We start from the raw sequence: 23790 nt of genomic DNA, 5'->3' as shown, positions 1-23790 counted from the left end.
TTTTAAACGGCGGACAAAAGACATATAAGTCGTGCATTTCCTTGTAACAATTACACAGATATTATAATGTATACCAACACCCAAACTAATTATAAAAGTACAAGACTTGAGTGTAGAAATAAAACACTTTTTAAACAACTGTTTTATGGCGAAACGGAACCAATTTGTTAACATTCAAAAGCACTTAGTTCTACTTAATTACAACATTCGTACAAATTAATGTAACTGCATATTAATTCTAAACGAATTTGAAATTTCAAAAAGTATATATTGAAGAATTTTATTTGCTTCATTTTTTATATCTTAAAAAAATGCACAAAGGCAACTTTTAAAACTTGAAAAACAGAGCCCAAGGCGTTTACTTATACACCTCTAAATGTTATTTTATACACTAGTGTACCGAGAAAACACGGTCAACTTCTCTTAACATAACACTGTAGTTGCGCTTGCAGAATTAAAAGAAGAAAAAAACCTTTAGAAACGTTGTGGTTTGCCTTATCATAAGTACATGCAATGTATCCCTTTCAGCTACCAAATATAGTAATTAGAATGTTTTTTTTTAAATCTGCGCGTTAAGATTTGAGGTAGGTCTCCCTCCTCCCTTTCAAAATTAATGCTATATAAAATGTACCTGTAAAATACACAGATATAACGAAATAAGGAAAACTCGAGACAAAAATTGAGCAAATGTCGGCTCAAGTATAAGAAGACAAATGACTATTCCAAAAGAACCCGACATGGAAATATAACTTGAAAAGTAATCCACCGTACAACACAATCGATCTTTATTTGCAAGGTAAGTACATGCATTTCAATAAACAATGAATAAGAAACAAGAAAAACTGGTTTTTACTGATGTCGAATTGAATTGGGTGGAGGCTTATTTTGTTTGGGAGTGATTCGGTGTGTTGTTCACTCGTTCATAAATTGCACCGGAAATCGCAACTGATTTGGTTTGGTTTATAAGACAATGAAACATAATCTTGGAGAAATATATTAAGACAAAAGATTCAGTGCATATATAAATATTTATACCAATGGGTACATATGAACTAGATATTATATTACATTACAATTAAGACCAAAAAACAAAAAACAAAAAAAAAACCCAGAGAAAACAAACAAACAAACAAACAAACAAACAAACAAATTGTGAAGTCAGAATAAAACAAACATCTAGTATATAGACGGACCATTCACTTGTAAAGTCAATCATAAATAATATAAAAATTTATGAAACATGTGAATATGTAACAGTTCTCTCCTTCTAAAGGGATTTTTGAGATATAATTGTATTCACTTTGAAAATAAAAATGGGCGGGCGTAAGACAGCTCCATCGGCTGCCAATCCAGGATCCGCTACTATTGAGTTCGATCAGATGCAAAAGGTAACAGAAGTGGAAAGCTAGCCTTTGCTGGCGAAGGTAAGATAACCTCTCCCAATTGTAATTAGTTTCGAACACAACATAACCCAATTTGGTTTTAGGAATAATGTACATTAATGAGTCGGACACTTCAAAAAAAGATCGAAAATTAGAATAAGGTACATGGACTTCTTTATTGACTCTAATGAAACTAACATGCATGTTTTCATGCACAAAGTTCATTAACAGGGTCAATTTCTAGCAAAGAGAAAATGGAAACAGACGGAAGAGAATAGGGAAAGGAGACTGACTCCTGCCCTAAAATTGAACATGCATTGTGGAAAATACAGTTGTGGAAACAGGCGTTTTTTCTATGATATACATGAAAAAAAAAACATCAAGGAAAGTATTTGAGCAGAAAAATGTGTCATCTTGTCACGTTTTATTCTGTAAATTCACTTTGAAAGGTGAACCACGAACTTCAATATTACCCCACGTGACACTTATGACGTAATCACCAGGTTCATTGGCTTCATAAGAGCAGACGATCATAGTTTTGTCTTCAGCGTGTTTCTCCATCTTGACGTTAAATGACCCTAAAAGGAAAAAAATCTAAAAACGTCTGTAACACTCTAATAATGTTGATTGTAAATTAATGAAAAAAGAATAGACGGCAAAATGGCATCGTAATGATTTCTATGAGCCCGGCTGACTTTTAATCTATGATTCATCGTTTCCAAACCTTTTGGGCCTCGGATATTTACTCCCAGCCTTCCTGGTCCGGCACCCTGTGTTTTAACGTTAAATGTCGGATCGAATTCTCCCAGTACCCCCTCTGGTTCAATGCCCGGCCCATGGACCTCGATCTTGTCAGGGTTGGATTCTTTACTCGTACCAGCAGGGGCCTGAAACACTGATTATAAAATAATAAAAACTCTTTATTATATTAGTTTGGTCGATTCGAATAAAATGTTGACTATATAAATTTTAGACTACAACAAGTCAGCGAGTGAAGTCTCAAGTTTATAAAACTCATTAAAATAATGCAGGTAGATAGCAGTGGCGGCATACAAATGCTTTTAAGTTATAAAGTTAATATCTCTCTCTCTCTCTCTCTCTCTCTCTCTCTCTCTCTCTCTCTCTCTCTCTCTCTCTCTCAGATGCTTATTAAATCATCTATAAATTTAGTGCCATACAAGCGTCCATCTTTGGGATGATGGAATGAGTTGTCTCCGCTTTGTTCGCCCTGTGACGTTCTATACACTTGTCATGCAGACAGACTCCGCACTTCAGACACGTCCAATCAACAGCCAGTTCACCGGAAGTACACTCTGCACATGACATAATTTCTGTTCACTTCCGATTATGTCTCATCTGAATGGTTTTTTAGTGTAGCTGAACCTATAAACAAATACATGTATGTATTAACTACATGTATGTATTGACTACATATTGAGCTAATTAAATTGTCCGAATTTAGTAAACTCTCATATTTCAAAAGAACTCAAACCAAGTGGCCCTGATGCACCTAGCCATCGCTATCCGTGAAATAAGGAGTAGTGGTTTTTTGACTGATATTTATCACACGCGCCTGTATACCTAGTGACTTTATATTGTACTTAGCTGGTAGTTGTTTGTGTCGAATTACTAAATAAAGTCTTACTTTAAAATGGTCAAACGCCCATCCTTACCTCTTCCCCAATTATCGTAATGAAAAATACGTCGATGTGACATTGGTCAAAGAAACTCACGATGCTAGCATATTGTTAATTAATCTATTCGACTCTAGTCGTGTAGTCTTTAAACACAGAATGTTCTGACTACTATACACTTACCTTTTGAGTCTGTTTTTACAATGTTACAGTCATACGATTCTCATCAAAATGATTCCAGGTATTGGTCTGTGTATCTAGTGCAGACTTGTATCTACTGATGACATTCCCAACACATCTCGTTAATGAATTATGTCACTGTAATGCCTACTTTCATGTTCATTCTTCAGTTAAAATGTTTATTTTTACGTCCGTGGGACCCTAAACTCTACGTGGAACATCAAGTCATGTTCAGCCAAGCAAAGCGAGGACTGCAAAAATTTAGAACAAGCGTGCAGAGGCAAGCTATTTACTATCAACACATGTACCCAAATATTCAGGAAGTTTGACAACAGCATGTTTTGAAGACATTGCTGATTGAGGAGTTTTTTTAATGATCATGCACTAACGCAGAAAATGATTAAAACGATATTTAATGAACTATACGCTTCTCAACACACCATACGAATGAACAAACATTGTGATGAGATCAGTTTGCTTTTCGACGCGATTGTTTGAACAAGTTTGATTTAAAGTTTCCAAACATTGCGTCTGTTGACAAATAGCGATCAATAAACTAAAATCCTAGACACAATATGTATCCAGGATGGTATATTATTAAATGTCCCTCTTTCTTTTTCTTTTTTTTAAATGTTTGTATAGATATAGAGATTCATAGATTTCTTCGGTAAGAGCGACAACTGTAACTTGGAAATTTAACCATTTTTGTTTATTGGGCAATTTTCTATTTAATTTACTAAAATTCAAATTTTGTTGCGTGAGATCTGTTAAAAACTTGTGAAATATATCAATGTATTTGAGACAGTCGACGGAATTTTCTATAGTGCATGTATCAAATAATCGACATTCGGTGTACCGTTAGCTGATAATGCTGATACATAAAATATCGTTATCTTTTTAACAAAGCTGAATTGGTAATGCTTTACTTCATTTCTAATTTCATATAAAAAAGTTAAAGATTTAAATACAAAAAGCATTCAACGAAATATCGCTTAGTGAATTGTGTATGAAATACATTGGTTAATTAAGGAATGAATTCAATATTTATTTGTTTTATACGATATAAAATGGTTTGGGGCAGTTTACGCTTTATAAACCGCAAAGCGGTTTATAAAAAAGCGTAAACTGTTTCAAACCATTTTATATCGTATAAAACAAATAAATATTGAATTCATTGCTTCTAATTTAATTTTTTTACTCTTAATTGTAGATAAAAACGGTCATTTGACCCTTAAAATGACATTAAATTGTACAAAATTCAAACGTAACGTCAGGCGTATTAATACATTTTTGACGTTAGTCTTACTATGACGTAGGCAACATTCTTTATACGATATAAAATAATTTTTTAGCCAATCAGAAAGCGCGTTACAACCAGAATTAAATTATAAGGAAATAAAAGTAGAAAAAGAGAATAAAACATCTCGATACAATCAAATTATGAAGGTTTATATATAGAAAATCAAATCTACATCTACTGTTGCTTGTAGTAAATGTGTTACACGTCGAGCTACATGTATAAATTCATACACTCTTAAACACATTCTCGCACAGTGTATACTATTAGATACACTCACTAAGTCACAAAATTCACATAAAGAGACAATAGAATTCATCAAAATAACCAAGAAAATAACCCCTACCCAACCCCCAATGCCACAAAGAATAACCCCGCCCCTCGAAATGAAATATATTAAAAATATAATCATGCCTATTCGTTAAAGCTAATATTTTAAAAATTCTAGAATCTATCAAAAATACTGTAAACCAACTTTTATTTGCGACGGCTTTATTTCGCGATACACTTCCGATAAACTGGTTCGCGACGACTAAAGTTTGCGACCAAGCCTAATCCAGACCCGTCTTGTTGTAACAACCATTCTACTACGACTGGTTCGCGGTGAGAAATATTCGCGACGACGAGTTCCTCGCGAACCTCGCGAAAATTTCTCACACGCGAATAAAAAATGGTTTACAGTATACAATCATTCACCACTGACAACACAACTTCAATAAATTATTGAATAAATTAAATACAACTATAAGAATTCACGTATTACACTATAATCTGGCATACAACATGTATGACACTTTTCGATGGCGGTTCTGTTTAAATGGTATTTTGAGTGCTCAATTTATTAAGTAGAACATGGTCAGCAGTTGCCCGGATCTCCTTATGTTGGCTGTGACCCATAATCTTCTTCCGGTTTGATCGAATCCGATCCCCACCGGACTACCGACATTAACCCGAGCGGAGCGGACGACCCGACCACGTGATCCGTCTGACGTCACCTGGAAAATGGTGTTCGATTTGCAGTCACACACGTAAATGTTATCCTCGAAATCCAAAGCTAACCCAGCCGGTTCTCTCAGAGCTCGGTCCTGATATCTGATAAAACACATAAATGAAAAGAGACATGCATTTATTTAGGAGTAAAGTGTCATAAAATGCAAAGAAAATAACATAGTATTTCTCATTTGTATGTAACATTTCACATTCAGTTCTAATGTGGCATCAAAATTAGTAATTAGTTAAGAAACGTTTTACTTTAAAAGTACAATTATTTCAAACTCTTATTGATAGTATTCTGATAATATCTTTGGACAAGTCAATCCAAGAATAATATTCAGTAACTGTTATTTGGTGAATGACTGAAATTTCGATGCATGTCTCAGATTCGCTTCATCCAAATTGAAAGCTATATTAAGTTTGTTCTTTAATTACCTACCTAAATACTTCTTCCCCTTCAGTTGACCTACACACGATAGCCTCTCCATCCCGATGATAGATCTTTTGGTTATCACGTGACACCACCACAGGGGCAGTGTAAGTAAAGCTCTCTAGCGTCGGAATCGTCTGGATCTCAACCCCGTCCTCCCCGAGAATTTTGATACAGTCCCCAAACGACACGACAATCTTGTCTCCCATAGACGCCACGCCTTCCGGAGCCGAGTGCGTGGTGATAGCGCCCAGCAACTTAAGTCCCTCACTGTTGATACGATAATGCACTATTTTGCAGACGTGTGGTAGAGTAACGATAATTTCGTCATCATTGTTTGCTGCTGTGACGTCACAAGGCGCCGAATCGAGCGGGAATTCCATTACGGGGTAATAGACATCCCTCTTGAACTTCTTCAGCTTGTGGTTGTTGTAGTCCGCCATAAGGAAATGGACTCCGTCCGCCATGAACATTCCTCCAGTGAACCAGACGATCCGCCGCTCGTTAGGAGTCGATCCGTTGTAGTCTTTTTCTTTGATCAGCTTCAGGCTGAACGGTTCCGGATTTCCCATAATCGAGTGCGGGATTTTCCCGGACATGACCGTGTACGTTTCCAGACTCCGTGAGGCGAGATCTATGACTGGAGCGTTACGTTCAAGGCCCTGTTCTCCATTGACGTGATTATTTTCCTCCACGTTAGATCGTTTAACTCTAAGTTTTCCAAGTGACGTGATTTTCTCAGCCGTTGCCAAAAAGTGTTCATTGAATTCAAATCTGTAGTCCAAGTCTTCGGCCTTTTCTTTATCCACTGTCAGAATCTCGCGATGAAACCCAATTTGATGACGCAGTCTTTCTGACGTTATAAACAACATCGAGCTACTTCCGTGTTTTGCCACTGCCTCCAAGTATTTCAGATCGAGATCCATTGCAAGTTTCGAGCTTTGAAGAACAGACATTCGATGTTCGAGTGCCTTCGTTTCTTTGATGTGGAATTTTTCGAAACGACGCAGCGATTCCTCTCTGAGAAGTTCGAGGCGCTCGATGGCCTTCTGAGTCAAAAGCTCGATTTTCTCGGTCAGCTCGGCGTACTTGAGATTCAGTAACGTCGTTGCCTGCGATTTGTCGGCGATTTGTTCGTCTGCTCTGTGTACGATTTCAGTCATGGCGTCTACGACTTCCGCAAGCTCCCCCGTGCTCTTGATGTCTGTAACTAACTCGTCAATCATTTTGATTCCGTGACATTCTCGGTGATTCGTAGCAAAACACACTACGCAACAAAGCTTCCGGTGCCCCGGACAAAACAACTCGACAGTTTTGCCCTTGTGTTCTGTGCATGTTTCGTCAGTTTTCGGTTCTAGTCGGCGATTTCCGGGTTTATTTCGGGCCTCTTCAAGAGGAATGATGCGATGGCCCGTTATCTGCTTAATCTTACGATGTATTCCTTTGCAAAACTCGCAGAGAGGTTCGAAACAATCCCTACACCAATGTTTCGCAGCCGATGTCTTTCCCTCCCTTTTACACGGCGTACATACCTGCGTCTCGCTGTTCAACGGAACTCCCTCCGCAAGGGATGCTATTAGACTATTATCCGGAAGTTGTCCTGTCCAAGTCTCTGGATTAGACTCGGGAACGGAAATGGAAGTCGGGATGTGGCAAATTGGACATGTGAATTTCCCATCGAGCAGGTCTTTCTTTTCCTTGGACGTGATGTACGTATTGAGACATCCCTCACAGAAATTGTGAAGACAGTCCAGTTGTTTGGGATCGCTGTAGTGACGTAAGCAGAGAGGGCACGTGAAAACGTCAATATCTGCATCCGGGTCCTTTTTATTTTTTTTTAATGACGTCACAGATCCGTTGTTCATGTCCAACGCTGCAGCCTCTTTCTAAAAGGCTCCGATTGTAAAAAAGGAAATGGCTTTCGAACCTGTTTAGAACAGAACTTCAATAGCTCCAACTAACCTTGAGATATTTTGCAATTTCTCCTTTAAGACTGTTCAGTAATGAAAACTGCAAGCATGTGCATTTCGTTGTCCAAACTGGAACCGTGAATACACAACAAAAAAAGTTGGGGCACGTACTTATCATGTCGGGGGCAATCTTACTTAAACGAATACCTTTAAATACAATTAATGGTAAAAAAAAAAGCACTGTCCGCATTTTTGTGTGAATAATTTATGGTTTTTTATCCAAACAAATCTTATATTTATCGATCCTGCGCAATATTGCTTTAATACCCTTTCTATTTACTAATTCCGAATTCGTTTCTCCATTGGTAACCATTTATAACAATATGTTTCCCCGTTGTGGGCCTCTTTTTAAATTATTTGTCCGCGGCTTTAAACAAAATCTTTGAGAAAAGACAATAAGCACGACCGACATTGAATATCTATCTTTTTTAAACACCGGGCCATTAAAGACTTAGTGTCTTATCGAGAACTATAAAAGTACACCATGGGAAATAAAATCTAACTACCCCCGTCATGATTTTAAAGAATGCAATATACATGTTCATGTACTTAGAAAAATATGTTATCATTTTATCAAAACATATTATCAGTTGTTTACCATGTAAAAATTATTTTTCGATTTGGACAATGTATATTGAATCACCTAATTAGAGCCAAGTAGTTAATTGTAATGATGATATTTTGATTTCTTTATTATTTATGTAAACTGATTTGTCCTGCGCGGATCTAGAGAAGGGTGAAGGGCTATGGAGTCGCCCCCCCCCCCCCCCCCCCCCCCCCCGGGGGAAAAATTGGATGCGCGCAGGATTTTGTTTTTTTTTTTACTATGATGCAATGGCAAATGTGCCACGGATATTTTACATGCATCCTTATAGTAAATTAAGGCTCTTTACGTTGAATGGCTTTATTCTTTTTCTGCGAATTACATAAGTAATAAGGAGTCATTCTTTGAGTATTATGCGGTGATAATTTTGGTCGGGGCGTGATCAAATCCAATAAAGCCCGAAGGGCTTTATGATAGATTTGATCACGCCCCGACCGAAATTATCACCTCATAATATTCAAAGAATGATTCCTTATTACTTATAATTATATAATTTTAGGCCATCGCACGGTTAAATCTTTAAATATAAATAAGCAAACCCCACTGGCGCCCCAATTTGTAGTTATGGGTTATATAGTACAAAATTGATACGTAGTGTTATCACATACAAAGACACTGGATAATGTAAATATGCTTTGTTACTAGCAGTTTTTCTTTCAATCTACTTCTGATGTGATAAGCAATATAAGAACGGTAACTCTAACAACTTTGTGTACAAGTCCGAAGTTCAAACGCCATAGAGACTAACATTACATTCAATGATTCAATGACTTTAACCCCCCCCCCAAAAAAAAAAAACAACAAAAAAAACAACAACCCCCCCTCCCCCCCAAAAAAACACCCCAAAAAACCTTGCAATTTGTTTCCCGGTAAAATATTTACGAAATTTTAAAATGATTATACATTGTACTTTTATCCACATTAATATCTTAATGTGCCCCTATCCACATTAAATTGAATGTGCGTGCTAAAGAATAGTAAGTCCTGGATATCTGGCGTCCGAATATCTGAAGCCCCAGTGTACATGTATACATGTATTTACGTCTAAAATCAGATGTAAGATTCTATCTTATATGTATGAGTTCTAAATAACATCAATGTTTTTGCATGACTACTAAATAATTCCGCGACAAATACTTTTCATATGTAATGAGTTCATCTTAAATCAGCCATATGGTATTTGTATATGCCTGGTAAAAATCACACATCGAAATGACAAAAGTTTTTTTTTTCATGGTGAAGTGCTTGTTCGTATTTTTAATGACGATGCGAATGATGATGAGAGTGTTGATGCATTGTTGACATCATGTTAACATTACATGTAATGGAGATAAGGTAATAATGATCATGAAATGACACGTGTTCCTTGGGCTGACCAGTACATGAAAAACTTGTACGTTTTAATAAACTTATTGAGTTCTAGGTCTGCATTAATAATCCGACAAGAAATGTGCATAGATCGTTTATTTCATATTTCATATCAGTTACATTTGTTCAATTTCAGGGGGAAAATTCATAGAAAAATATAATTATATAACGTATACAGGTTATGTATATGACTCATGGCATTTGAACACGTGAAACACACAAATTTGATGCACCAAAAATAAAAAGGAAAAAAAATAAATCACCGCATGAGTATGTTTAAAATAAGGATGGCAACACATGGGAATAACTGAACTGAACACAATTTAAAATAAAGGGTGGTAAATGGAGTAAAAAGAATACACAAATATCATATACATGTAACATCAATACTCTATATATACAATTTTGGAATAAACTAAAACCTAAAACGCGCATGCGCATTATATCATAGTTTCTAACACCCTCGGATCTCCAAGTCCCGGATGGATCTCGTCAATGGCGCTGTTAAACTCTCGCGTGATCTCGTCACTGCTCGAGATTAGGGAAGTCTGACTTGACACACCTAATGATGATTCTTCAACGTCCTCATACGTACATCCGGAACTCTCCGAAGGACGTTCAGAATAACCTCGGATTTTTGTAACATGAACAGGACGAGTTTTGTCTGGAATAATTGCCCCGTTTTCGAGAAAACCATTACCATTAATAAGTTTTTCATTAACGACGCCAATTCTTGTTGTATTCCTGGGGTCGGATGAGGGTTTGGGGGGAACGTTTACTTTCGGTTTCTCGAGCTTTCTGTTAATATCTTCAGATTCGGTCTCCGACTTTGGTTTTGCTTTCGCGCTAACGGCATACACATTGTCACAGTCTTCCGAATCCGGCTGCTGATCAGTCGAATCACGAGACTGAATCGAATTATGACCAGGCTTCACGTGACTCATTGCGGAAACATCATTGGACGGTTGCTTTTGCCTCCCGCTGCGTTTCTTTGGCTTTCTCCGGCGACTAGCATCGCTAATTCCTGGAATAAACGGATGCGCTGGCGAGCCAAGAGCGCCACCTGGTGACAGTCTGACTGGTAGAAATACGTCATCCTCACTCTCCGTGGTTTGTATCCGTTCCCGCGTTTTCCTCGGACTCCTCTTCGGCGACGAGAACGGTTTCAAGGACGCCTTGGTTTCTGGAATATTTTCGTACGTCTCGTATATATGCTCCGATCCGGAATCTGGTGCGGAATCCGTTCTTGAAAGAAAGTCGGTGTACGAAGGCGGACCCGAATACGGGGGAGGGATCTGGGAACAGCTGGCACCCGCCTCCGTCCGCCGCTGTTTTGTGTTTTGTAAAATGAATGGACTTGAGTACAGCTTGAAGTTCTCGCGTATTGCGTTTTCGCAAAACACCTCTCCCGGTGTCCGGAAGATGACGTCATGCGACATGGACCCGTGGTTGTACATAGGTCCAAACGGGTGTCCGACCAACTGGAAGGCCGAGCCACCACGCTGTATTGGCGCCGGCGGCAGCTGTTTGAATGAATCTAGCGGGCGCGAAATGGGCTGTAAAGGAAGTTCTCGAGGGGAATTCTTCCTTTGGCGAGGACCAGAAAATGGAGAGGTAGATCTGCATCTCTGGATGGGTTGAGGTGGAAGGAAGAATTTCTGGGCGGATGGCCTACTTTTGGGTTTTGGCGCCATATAGACGTAACCTTCATTCGCCACCGCTGGCTTCTTATCCGTATCCTTATTTGGTGGCATGAATTTATTTGGTGATGAAGGTTGCTTTTCTTTCAGGCTTTCCTGTAAGTTGCGCGCCAGTTCAACCATTGTCAAGTTACCTCCATACACGTTGCGCGGTTGAGGCGTGTGTGAACGCGGAATCGTGTTCGGATTGGCTTTCCGGTACGGCTGCGGAGTTATCGCTCTCCTTTGGATCGCGGAAGTAGCGACTGATGTCGCACCGTCCGCTGCTATTGTATCAAGATTTCCCTGAGATTTTAACAATCGAGTTTCTTCCTGGTATCTCTTTTGCAGATCCAAAATCAGTAATAGCTGTTTGGTGTCCAAATTATTCAAGGTCACTGCACGTCTATCTCTTCTCCTATGTTCTTTTAAGCGCCCTTTCTTAACTTTGTCACTCTCGGATGAATTATAAATCAAGTCTATGGAATCACAAGATTTTGACCGAGATAAGGTTTTGTCAACGAGAATTTCGTGTTTGTCCTGATTTTTCAAGATCCCGGGCGGACAGGTGTTTCTTCCGTCAAACTGACTGTAAACATCCGGTTTAGTGTGACTTACACTTCCGGTACGCGTAGTCTCTACTTCCGGTTCGGCGTCACTGTCGCTGCAGGACGATCCTCCACTGACGGTGAAGATCTCTTCATATGTTTCATTCTGAAATTAAAAAAAACAAGGAAACAAATTAGTATACTTGTTTACTAAAGGTAGCTTGTAGCTTTAGTTCACAAAAATCGAATAATACTGTGCCGGATAACTATCATGCCGGTGCCAAAATGGCATTTTTAGACCCATCTAAGCTGCATGTATCCAAAAAATACAATAACACCACATGATAGACCAGTGCTTAAGAAGTTCATAAACATCTTTGTTGTTAATGTATCGCACCTGTCAGGTGAGATATTTACCTTTAATAAATTAATTTTTACAGGAAAATAATTTTTCTATAAAATATTTTGATTTTCTTACTGGAATAAAAGAACTACCTATAGGAATAAAATTCCGATAGGATATAAACAAAACAACCACAGGGTTTTAAAATCCAACAGTAAAATAATCTAAAGTTCCTATGGTAAAACTACCTGTCTGAATCAAATTGCATCTTAAGCGGGTGCAAAATGCCACCTTGGCACTGGCATAATTATCCGGAACAGTGTTGAATAAGTAAATTGTAAGTGTATCTCTTTTGTTAAAATATATTAAATTATTTTAAAATTACAACACAAACTGCAAACATAACAGTATTTAACGTAATTACTAGTTTTCAGAAATTTAAACAAAAACCCCATATCGGTCGGATATTTCAGAACGTCTTATATGTTTGTCTCTCGAAATGCATTATCACGTGGTAAACCCCCCCCCCCCAGAGTTGAATACGTACAAAACGAACAAAATCCAAACTTAATGATGAAAGAATAAAATTAACGACCATACTCAATAACTTTTTTTAAAAGGAGGAGGGGTCAAAAACAAAACAATATCCCAAAGGTTCTTGTCAATTGCGAAGTAACTATTAGGGAAAAAAAATCCTTGTAACCCTTTCCTTCTTTCAACCCGGATCCTTGGGTACAGTTCATCGGATGTGCGTGTTGATATCAAGTGCATTATATGAACCTGACGTCACAAATCATTTTTCGTTCAGCAGACGACAACTACTTCTTACCTATTTTTGTAGAATACTAAGTACTATAGCGGGCATACTAGTGTAGACTCTTATCTTTGACACTGAACTTGATGACGTTTTACTCTATATAATCTGTACAATAGTGGGACGTTATGCAGACAGAGTCCCCGGTAGGTCATTTTTAAAACTCCGATAAGGCCAATTCCACTGCAGTCAGCCATTTTACAACATGGAGTCGCATGTCATCCTAGCTTCCCTTGTATGTTTCTGTTTAGTAAGTTACGTTAACTGTAATGAAGCCGCGCATCAACAAAGCGGGGATCTGATTGGTCGATTGATGGATACGATTCAGAGGCTGGAAAGTCGTGTGAAAGAACTGGAAACCAGCGCCATCTATGGGCAGAAAGAGAGGGAGGAAATGCGGGCAAGAATCGAAGATTTGTCGGAAAAGTGTGATACAGAACACTCAGGAATAGCCAAACGTAAATTCAAACATTTTTATTAATCGTATTTTTTCCCTTCCCAGCAAAAATAGGTTTTAATTGTTACTTAATTAATATACATGAACTTTATCTCCTCAACATAGAGGATCATTCATAGTATAGTGTACAACTTTCTATTTTTTGTCGCATGATATGACTGATATGAAAATAGAAGTCATATACATATTCATATACAATATTTTAGATTGTTATACTTTCATGTTAAATACTGAAATCTGATTGGTTAAGACGCAGTTAATAATATTTTCTATTACCCTCAGCGTTAGCAACGCACTTAGCAACGGGTAACATTAAAAATTGTTATACTTTCATGTTAAATACTGAAATCTGATTGGTTAAGACGCAGTTAATAATATTTTCTATTACCCAGCAACGCACTTGGCAACGGGTAACATTAAAAAATGTTACATGCGCGAAAATTCTGCGCGTACGGTTCGCTGTAGAATTCACGTTATTCCTATATAAAAGCAGTAAAATTTTCTTAAAAATTTTAAAAAAGACATTCAGTATAACAAAATAAATAGTGCCTGTTTGGGAGGATAACAGTTGAAATTGACACCCCTCGAAAACCATTGTCAACCTCCGCTTCGCGTCGGTTGACAATGGTTTTCTCGGGGTGTCAATTTCAACTGTTACCCTCCCAAACAGGCACTATTTATATAATACGACCCTTCGGTTATCAAAGGTCAACTTTGCAATTGTTTAAGCCACAGTTTAAGACATGAGGTATAACAGCCAAACTTTGTTTTGCGCAGTCCATAATAGAATTTTTTCTAAATGTCAGATTTAAACTTTTTGTCTAGGTCAAGGAAATTCCAATCATAACGCATTCTACGCCTACATGAGCACAAATCTACAGTATCCCCATCCGGATCGCACTTTCGTTTTCGATACCGTCCGTACAAACGTAGGTTCCGGGTACAGTAACTCCACGGGACTTTTCACTGCTCCCCATGCTGGAACGTTCGTGTTCGCTTGGACTGTGGTCGTGGATTCCACCTCGTTTGTCTTCTCGGAACTCGCCGTTAACAACGTGGCGATGGGTGAGTTAATACTTTCACGCAATTTCTTATTCACATGTTTTACGTTATACAAAGAACACATGCAAATTGAGGATGACATACATTTTTGGGGTATACTTATTTATAATCAGCAATTAAAAGTATTCACTTCTGTTTGAATTGTTCATTACAGCATCAAATTTCTACCAACGTCAACCATAGGAACTTATTAGGCTATAAGCTTTCATTCTATCGATTGACATTTACATAAAAAGGAAGAATATTTAATCATGACCACGCCCCCTCTCTTACAGGCAATGTAATCTCAGACAGTCAGGAAAACAATGAGTACCACACCACCACAGGGATGGTGGTGGCCCAACTCAGCCAGGGGGACGTGGTCAAGGTGCGCTCAAACCCCAAGGTCACCATACACGGGAGTGTTCTCAGCTCAAACACGCACCGAACTTCCTTTTCCGGATTCCAGCTCTACTAAATGAACTTCATTTTTTTTTTACTGCCAGTTCGAATTTTCTCTGCATTTTAACAAGAATGGCAGGTTTTAGTTTAGTTAAGTTTATTCGTTGTGGAAATGTTGTACGGTGTGATATCTGAATGCTAGCAATAAGTCTCTAACCGGTTCTTTTATAAAATTAGTTGACAGGAATTAAAATACATGTACTATTACAGAAAATTATCGCTGTTGGTCTTTGTTTTGTTTTGTATTGGTTTTTTTTTGGTTTGGTTAAATAATCAAAGTACTGGAGCGAGAAATAGATGTTTATGGGTTGGACGCAATCTGGTTTAGAGTTAACCGACTTAAAAAACAACAGTAGTTACAGTCAACATGAAAAGGTGTAGCATCTGTTTACTTGCCATATGATCTATCCCATTAGCAAGTGTTGGGTGGCATTCATCATTGAAATGTGATCTTTTGTCATATTTACGCTATTACAATTTTTTTAAAACAGTTCCTCTTTTATGCTAATATGGTTTTGCGATACTCATAATTTAAATGAGAAAATTAATACGATTTAAATAATTGCTACACGATACTATTATCCCGATAAAACGTTTAAATTAACAGCTGCATTAAAAAGGTGCATAAAACAGAATACCTTAATAATCATCCGTGGTGATCTGTGTTTAATGTGTGTAAGAGAGAGGGAGAGAGAGAGAGAGAGAGAGAGAGAGAGAGAGAGAGAGAGAGAGAGAGAGAGAGAGAGAGAGAGAGAGAGAGAGAGAGAGAGAGAGAGAGTCTTACTCTTAAAATTTTTCTTTTCTCCAACTTTATGATGAGGAATGTAAGCACAGCAACAATTGTACACACGATGAATATTGACAGATAGAGGGCGCACTCCGCATAAAGCAGCACCGGAAGTATAGATTCGATTACGTCACAGCTGTTTGTTCTCTCAAATTCAATTTTCACTTTTTCTGAAAAGATGAAAAAATAACTACATTTAAAATGTAACAATATTTAGCTTAGGCTAATATTATATTAATGGCTTTTTATGCTCACTACATGTATCAACTATTTAAAGTTAAAAGTCTACTGAGATCTCTAAGAGTAACTTAAGTATTTAATCCGTATAAAACGAATGAACTCGCATTTGTCTGTTTGTTGTAAAAATTCATAAATTCCTATTCATACAAAAACATATTTCTGTCAACTCGACTTATAGTCAAATATTTTAGAAATAATGAAAGGAATCTGAAGACCATAGATTTTGTGCAGCTGAGTACTTTCAGTACTTTGATTAAAGACTTATCTGAAAAACTTACCCGAGGGGAGAAACTCGATGCTGAGACCGTCCCGCCTGTAGGAAGTCTGACATTCACACACCGACTCCTGCTTCCGGTACGTGCACGAGTCGATGTTCTTGATGGGGGAGAGCACGTGAGTGGCGCACAAGATAACCGAGACCACACACAGCAGTCCGCACCCCACGGCCACGGACAGACACACGAAGATCTACAATAGATAAATCGATTATTGATTGATTATTGGATGGATGGATGGATGGATGGATGGATTTGTCATGGAGAAAAACTTCCAGTTTTTCAATATACTTATTCATCTCTGAAATATGTATTTAAATTTAATAATTCAAACAGTTAAAATATATTTCAAAGAAATGAAATTTTAACTGTTTGAATTATTAAATCTAAATACATATTTCAGAGATGAATAAGTATATTGAAAAACTGTAAGTTTTTCTCCATGACAAATTTGTCATGTAATCATTTTCAACTTTAGATTGAAAATTAATAAAAGACAGATTGATTGATTATTGATTGTTTTGATTTATATTATTGATTCGACAATGGAGTAATCATTTGACTGGCATATTATGTGATTATATTTTAGAGCGATAGTTTGATTAATTTATTGTTTAATTGACGGATGCTTGAAAAAATATGAAAGATGGATAGTAGATCGCTAGGTTCTTCCTTTCATTTGTACCTATAGTGTAAAAAAAAATGAGAAATCGTTCCACTTTTAAAAGAATGTCGTTTTATTACAATTTGTATAATTTTCTGTATAGACAATCTCTATGAATACAACAACAGCAAAAAATCCAGATATTTTAAAAATATATCACAGATGAAAAATTATAAAAATCACAAAATGCCCTTACCAGACAAGATGGCCGCCACCAAAATAGAACGAGGACAATAGCACCTTTTATAAGCACCTGTAATTAAAAAACAAATGATTCAATATACACATGTATGTGACACTTTTAAAATTTTCTAATATAACGAATTAAATCAGTTTTATTAACATTCCACGATTACCTCTATTGATTTATTTAACATTTCGTTTTATATTTTTAATTTCATGACACTCCTTTACATGAAAAAAAAAAATTCCTCCTCATATTTTTTCTCTTCTTTAAAATGTATAATGATCGGAATACTTTATCGTTTTGTGATATTATACTTTTATATGTGTAAAATTTTTAATTACTTAATCCGATAAACTTGTTAAAGGGGAGGGGGGGGGGTATAATATGGTATGTGACGAAAATATAAAGCAGAATAGATACATGTAAGTGATTCCTTTAATTGATACATTTGAGTCTTTAACTTTTTTACCATATAGTAGTACCCTACAACCCTGTTTAGGCACTCTATAAATGTATTCGAGTTTCCTTTGGTGCCCCCAAATAATGGTGTAGAGTATTAAACCACTACAATTATCGTTATCTTTTCACTCTTCATGTTTGATGGTTGACGAAAAAAAATTTCTTTAAGATCAAGTATTTTAATTGGCTCAGATGCGCTTGAATTGCGACGAAAATGAATGCTCTCCACGCGATAAACCCCGTGTCTGATCATCCAACCGTGACGAAAAGTGTGTATAAAAGGCGACAATGGCCACGCCTGATTAAACACACGAGTGTCGGGGGAAAGAGGTCGTGCATGCTGAGATTATTTGCATAAATTCCTTCACAGGTTGATATCGAATTCTTTCTGTAGAATATATTTAGAGTAAATACGTCTTAGAATTGTGATCCAGAACAGAAGGTTAAAATTTCTTTTTCTAGATTGAGATTAAGAATGAAAGATCAAATAATTCTCGTTCTAAAAATAAAGATATGACTTCCTGGCGTTATCTTGATTAACCAATCTTTATATATATAAAAAAACCCAAACCACACGTGATTATTTTGCACGTGCTGTACTGTTATCAACTTGTTCAACTTTCACTTTTCCCCTCCCTTCGGTGGGCCCCCGATAGCGGTTCCCACGTGTTGTTTTTATCTGCCGGACCATCGAAGGTTGTTTATTAAATTAAACTTAAAACAGATGTCGAATTTATCATGTCACTCTTTTTTCTTCCCACTTCATCAGCGGGCACCGGGAGTAACGAGGAAGTTGTACAAATGGAGCCTCAGTCTTAATCAGCGCGGTATCAGCCAAATGACTCTTAGAGTTTCATTACAAAAATGAGCTTGGTTGTTAGAGCAAAATGTGCAAACATCTTCATGAAAGAATGTCGTTTACAGTAGTAGATAATACATGTTTATGTAGGCCTACATGTATATAACATTTCGACTGTTTTTGAGTTTTTTACACACATAATCTAGTAAACAGACCTTAGGCTAGAGACTATTACTTAGTCTAGTAATACCTGCATGTATATGTAGTATATATACGTGTATTCGGGGTTGGGGGTTGGGGGTTGGGAGGGGGTGGGGTGGTGGTAAAGTTTTATCATGCAGAGAAAACAGTTGGTCAAGTACATCTCTTCTAATAAAGTTCGGTCGTTTCGTTGCTTCAGATGATGGCAAAAAACTATCAACTGAATATGTAGAATGTAATACATAGCCCATCATGTCTTTTTACTGTTGTAGTGCAACAAGTATGATATTATAAGAATGAACAATTTATTCAGATTTATGACGCCCAACCATTGTTTTTTCCTATTTGTTTTCCAAATTCCAACGTACACTGTTAACCCCGGTGAAAAATTGAGAGCGCCGCGCGTGCATGCGATTTTCCCACGGTCTCTGTAGAAAAAGGTCGGTGGAACGTTTACGCGTAATATCGGTGGCTGTTGAAATTATGAGTCTGGCACTTATAAAATCTTCACAAGCGACAAAGCGATGGAACCGCTCTTATTCTCATGGTGGTTACTGATAGAGATCAGCACAAAAAAGTCGGCATTGTGTGTCAGCCAGGAAGCGGCCACGTGAAGGGGGGGGGGGGGGCAGGAGGTCGTTACATGTACGTGTATACCAGTCTGATGATTTCCGCATATATATATATAGTGTAAGACACAGCTTTTTGGTCATACAATTATTTTATATAGCAGTTGTATTAAAACACTGGATTAGAATCAAGCCTAATGTCCTTTCTGATATATTTCATTTTATCAAATAAAATATACAACATGACTACTTTATTTGATAAAATGAAATATGTCAGAAAGGACACTAGAAACAGCCAGAGGATGGAGGGGGGGGGGGTATGTTATACATATATATTCAATTTCACATATGTACCAGTCTAATGAATTTAACTACATATGTAGACTGCATGTGTACTGGTTTTTGCATAGTAATAGACACAACTTTTAATCCTGAAATTATTTGTAATACTATAGTAGTCGTATTCGCTAATTAATACATTGTATTATAATCATGGGGAGGGGGTTAAAAGATAGGGCGGGGAGGATAAATTGACATGCGTCTGTATTGGCATCTATGTAACAAGACTAAATTACGTACATCCAGAGACTTATATATATTATCTCCGAACTTAACTTTGAGAAACTAGTCAAATTGTGTGTCCTTTGTGAGACAGACAAGTTCAAATGCTGAATGTGATTCACGTGCAGAAATGTACTTTTTGAACCATTATTATATTTCACTTCTTTGAACCATTATTATATTTCATTCATAGTAATGCCATTAAATTTTTTATTCATAAATGATAAAAAAATATGATTAAATTTTAACAAAAAGGGCATCGATTGGGGATTAAAAACACAATGTCCTTTTTTTTTTGTTGGAAAATCGCAAATTTTCAACGAGGGAGAAAAGCAGGGGTCCTTATAATTGGGAGGGTACGATTTGGGGGTTCCAATAATCAAACACACACTCAACACAAATCTTTTTACTTTGGTGGCATTTGGTATACATTTCCCTTCCGTTCTTTGAGATAGGGATCTTTCATTTTAGGAAATAGAATTTTCTTTCTTCATCTTAACACTTTCACACACATGTATACAAACATCTAAAGCCACGTTATGAATAGAAGCAGTGGGATTTTGTGGTATAATTGTCGTAATATACGTCTCCGGAGCTCGGCGAACCGTGGAAAATTCGACAGGTGGTTTGCGACAAAGCGTCAATGGGAGACCGGCGCGGGACACAAAGGGGAAGGGGGATGAATTCTCAGAGAAGGGGGAACCGTAGACAATGGAGATGGGGAGGGAGAGACATTCCAGAGCTCGGTGAGCGACAAAGGTTATTGTGTCCGAAATCTGTCGACACGGATCACCATTAGTGACCAAGTTCCGGGGTGAATTGTAAGGGGGGCATTTGTCAGGATGATAAATGAAGTCCTCCGGACGCAGCAAATGGTCACAATGGCGTGGTTGACCTTTTTTTTTCTTTGACTGTAACGGAATGTCATTGTGGTCTTCGTTAATGAGAGAGAGAGAGAGACGGAGAGAGAGAGAGAGTAGTCTAAATTGTACATGGCGCTATACCTATTAAACTAAGAGACTCTTGCTACGCTTTTATATACAGTATCTATCCATTTCACTTTCAGCACAGTCACAAAGACGGAACAGTTTTCATGACTGCCCCAAAGTAATGTGTATTAGACAGCTTGTGCGTGTATCTGGTCTGATCAGGTGGGGAGATTATTCCGGGGTTAGTGACAAACTAACATTATAGCTACATCTGTTTTCACCTAGATCTAGACGAGAACATCTGATGGAATTTTGATAACAGCTATCTGCTAATGTTTTCATTGTTTGGATTTTGTTGTTATGAGAGAGAGAGAGAGAGAGAGAGAGAGAGAGAGAGAGATAGAGCCATTGTGGTATTAAAACTGTAAATTAATGGCATTTCGAACTATTGTCACCGTTATGTCCCAGAACTATGAGAGAGAGAGAGAGAGAGAGAGAGAGAGAGAGAGAGAGAGAGAGAGAGAGAGAGTCGTGGGAAAAAAGACAGGACCAGCAGGCATCGGAAAAAGCATACGATGAGATGGTTTCCGTCATAATCGGATCTTAATCTTTGCACACTTAAATTGTTCCTCGTAATTGAATGATAAGGAAATCGGCATTTATTTTAGACGAATACCATAGAAGATCTTTCACTTGGACCACATTGCAAATGACGTGTGCCATTGAGTGAGAACCTTGCAGCTTTTGGTACATACGGACAGAATGTAACAGAGACACTTAGAGTGTTTTGCATCTGCTGTGTGGTTCGGACGCGTGTCCTCTAGCACATATACAAATTTAGCACACACGTTAACTCACATTAATAGCCAGAGTCATTAGGAATGCCACTAATGATATATATACATGTTATGTACACAACTCTACCACAATATGACAACTTGCGAAGTGAGTGTTAAAAAATGGCGGGGTGGGGGTGGGGGATGGTTATTAATGGGCTATTTTCACCTACTCACCACCAGACATATTATATATCCGGGAAACACTTCCGTTAGTCCGTTGGACGTGGTGACAGCCTGAATGTTGAAGTATAGACCTACAGTCACTAGTCCAAATACTATATCCAGGGCCCCGAGTACTAAGAAAACCCATAGCCTCCGGGCACATGGCCCTCCGCCCGGGGCCTTATCGGAGGGGCCGAGGTCCGAGCATTTTGATGACATCATAAAAGGCGAATATGCTGTGATGACGTCATTTTTCAGGTGGTTGGGTTGCGTCACATCCATAGATAGCCATCATTTATGTACATTGGCATCACCGGGAAAACGTCGATATTAAACTTGATATAAGAGAAACAATTCACTTATGACCAGCTTCGCCAAAAATCACTTAAAAATAACCACTAAGACCCATTGGTCTAAAGTTTCAGCACACTTTTAAAAACTTTTCTTTTCTCGGTCTTTTGTGTGGAATAAAACTGAACTACAGTGGTCGACTTCACAAATAAATTCAAAAACTGAAGGATTATTCAGCCATGTATTAAAACGTTCACTTCACCAAATCCATCATTTTCCAACTCAACGACATATCAAACAAATATTTCATGAATTGCAATAATTGACTTCCAGAAATATATTTTTCTTCACTACATAGCGTTCCGAAACACTAACTCCATGTGTCAAAAAAATGTACGATCGAGAGAAAATAAAAATATATCGGTCCAGGCAAACAACAGTGTGGAGAGGTTATTATTTCACACAACAGTAACGTACATGTTGCCTTCACGAGTGGGCCGATATTTTATATCACAAAACATTTCTGTATAAAAACTTGGCTTTTAAAATTGAAACTGTATCCTCGGAGCGCAAACTTCGTGGTCTTTTGTGTGTGGGGAGATTACACGTGGAGTGCAGAGCTCTGCCATCCTATCGTGTTTACAAAATTAAAATTCACCGGTTTCCGATTCGGGGGCCCCCGGCGGGGTTTCCTTTGTAAGAATTTATCAACCAAAAATAAATGCATCGGAATATTGAGCTTTGCCATGATACTTTCATATTTTATATATATACCGATAAATGTTGTTACACATTTTAATGATAAATTTGAGTCAAATACAGAAGCTACTAACACAAACATACACTGGCAATACCAGTAAAGAACCTGTTCGTCAAAAAGTATTATTTGCCCCCCCCCCCCCTTTTCAAAAAAAATAATAGAAACCTTCCGACCGATTTTTTCGATGCCCCCTCCTCGGTCACCCCTAAGTAATTCTTCAACAAAATTATTTTAAAAAATCCAATGAAATTTTATCACTGTCATATTTCAAAATGCACAATGACTTAAACTAAATTACAGAAAAAAAATGTATGCATAACTGTTATCCTGTTTCTATACATATATCTTTACTTCGGGCTTTATTCGGCCTGACCGAAATTATCACCTCATAATATTCAAGAATGATTCCTTTTTCCTTAAATAAATCTCAAATTCACGCTATATAATTTTACAGATTTTTACACATTATAAACGATGACTTAATCGTGAACCCCCAACCTTCCAACGAGTCCCCATCACATGTATTCAGGGATTTAGGTAGCCAAATATTGATAGAGATCAGACATATCGTATCGTTTTTCAATAAAACGAGGGAGGGGTACCACACTACATGTTGACATTTAAACCTGAAAGCCCCCCCCCCCCTCCCCACCCCAAACAAACAAACAAACAATCAAACAAACAAACAAAACAAATCACAGAAAAAAAACTAACCAATAATTACAAAAGACCCCCTTCCAAGAATTAAACCCACTACAATCAAATATGTAATAAGGATGAGGTATAAATATGCATCAGTTAACTTAATACCGACGACAACGACAATGCAAGTTTAAAATATTCTTTGTCCTTGGGAATGGGGTTA

At 37.5% G+C, this 23790-nt stretch overlaps 4 protein-coding genes across 4 annotated transcripts; 1 reads left to right on the top strand and 3 right to left on the bottom strand.

Annotated features, from left to right (window-relative positions):
- Positions 1 to 763: 763 nt before the first annotated feature.
- On the bottom strand, positions 764 to 3410 carry LOC128170556 (filamin-B-like). The gene is made up of 4 exons (XM_052836343.1): positions 3200 to 3410; positions 2561 to 2765; positions 2107 to 2277; positions 764 to 1960 (listed from the first exon to the last, which is right to left on the bottom strand). Exons 2-4 carry the CDS (start codon positions 2706 to 2708, stop codon positions 1800 to 1802), a joined length of 480 nt encoding a protein of 159 aa, XP_052692303.1. The 5' UTR covers positions 2709 to 2765; positions 3200 to 3410; the 3' UTR covers positions 764 to 1799.
- A 1467-nt stretch (positions 3411 to 4877) lies between these two features.
- Positions 4878 to 8216, bottom strand: LOC128170496 (RING finger protein 207-like). The gene is made up of 2 exons (XM_052836271.1): positions 5926 to 8216; positions 4878 to 5585 (listed from the first exon to the last, which is right to left on the bottom strand). The coding sequence occupies exons 1-2, from the start codon at positions 7779 to 7781 to the stop codon at positions 5327 to 5329; spliced, it is 2115 nt and encodes a 704-aa protein (XP_052692231.1). The 5' UTR covers positions 7782 to 8216; the 3' UTR covers positions 4878 to 5326.
- Positions 8217 to 9920: 1704 nt separating this feature from the next.
- On the bottom strand, positions 9921 to 22789 carry LOC128170495 (uncharacterized). Its single transcript, XM_052836270.1, has 5 exons — positions 21887 to 22789; positions 17365 to 17421; positions 16508 to 16697; positions 15987 to 16159; positions 9921 to 12251 (listed from the first exon to the last, which is right to left on the bottom strand). The coding sequence occupies exons 1-5, from the start codon at positions 22154 to 22156 to the stop codon at positions 10299 to 10301; spliced, it is 2643 nt and encodes an 880-aa protein (XP_052692230.1). The 5' UTR covers positions 22157 to 22789; the 3' UTR covers positions 9921 to 10298.
- Positions 13368 to 15416, top strand: LOC128170546 (complement C1q-like protein 4). The gene is made up of 3 exons (XM_052836330.1): positions 13368 to 13700; positions 14525 to 14764; positions 15037 to 15416. Exons 1-3 carry the CDS (start codon positions 13448 to 13450, stop codon positions 15216 to 15218), a joined length of 675 nt encoding a protein of 224 aa, XP_052692290.1. The 5' UTR covers positions 13368 to 13447; the 3' UTR covers positions 15219 to 15416.
- Positions 22790 to 23790: the final 1001 nt, after the last annotated feature.

Source organism: Crassostrea angulata, chromosome 2 (genome assembly GCF_025612915.1).
Source record: "Crassostrea angulata isolate pt1a10 chromosome 2, ASM2561291v2, whole genome shotgun sequence".
Taxonomy (NCBI): Eukaryota; Metazoa; Mollusca; class Bivalvia; order Ostreida; family Ostreidae; genus Magallana; species Magallana angulata.
Note: the sequence above shows the minus strand (reverse complement) of the source record. Positions and strands in the feature narration are given on the sequence as shown.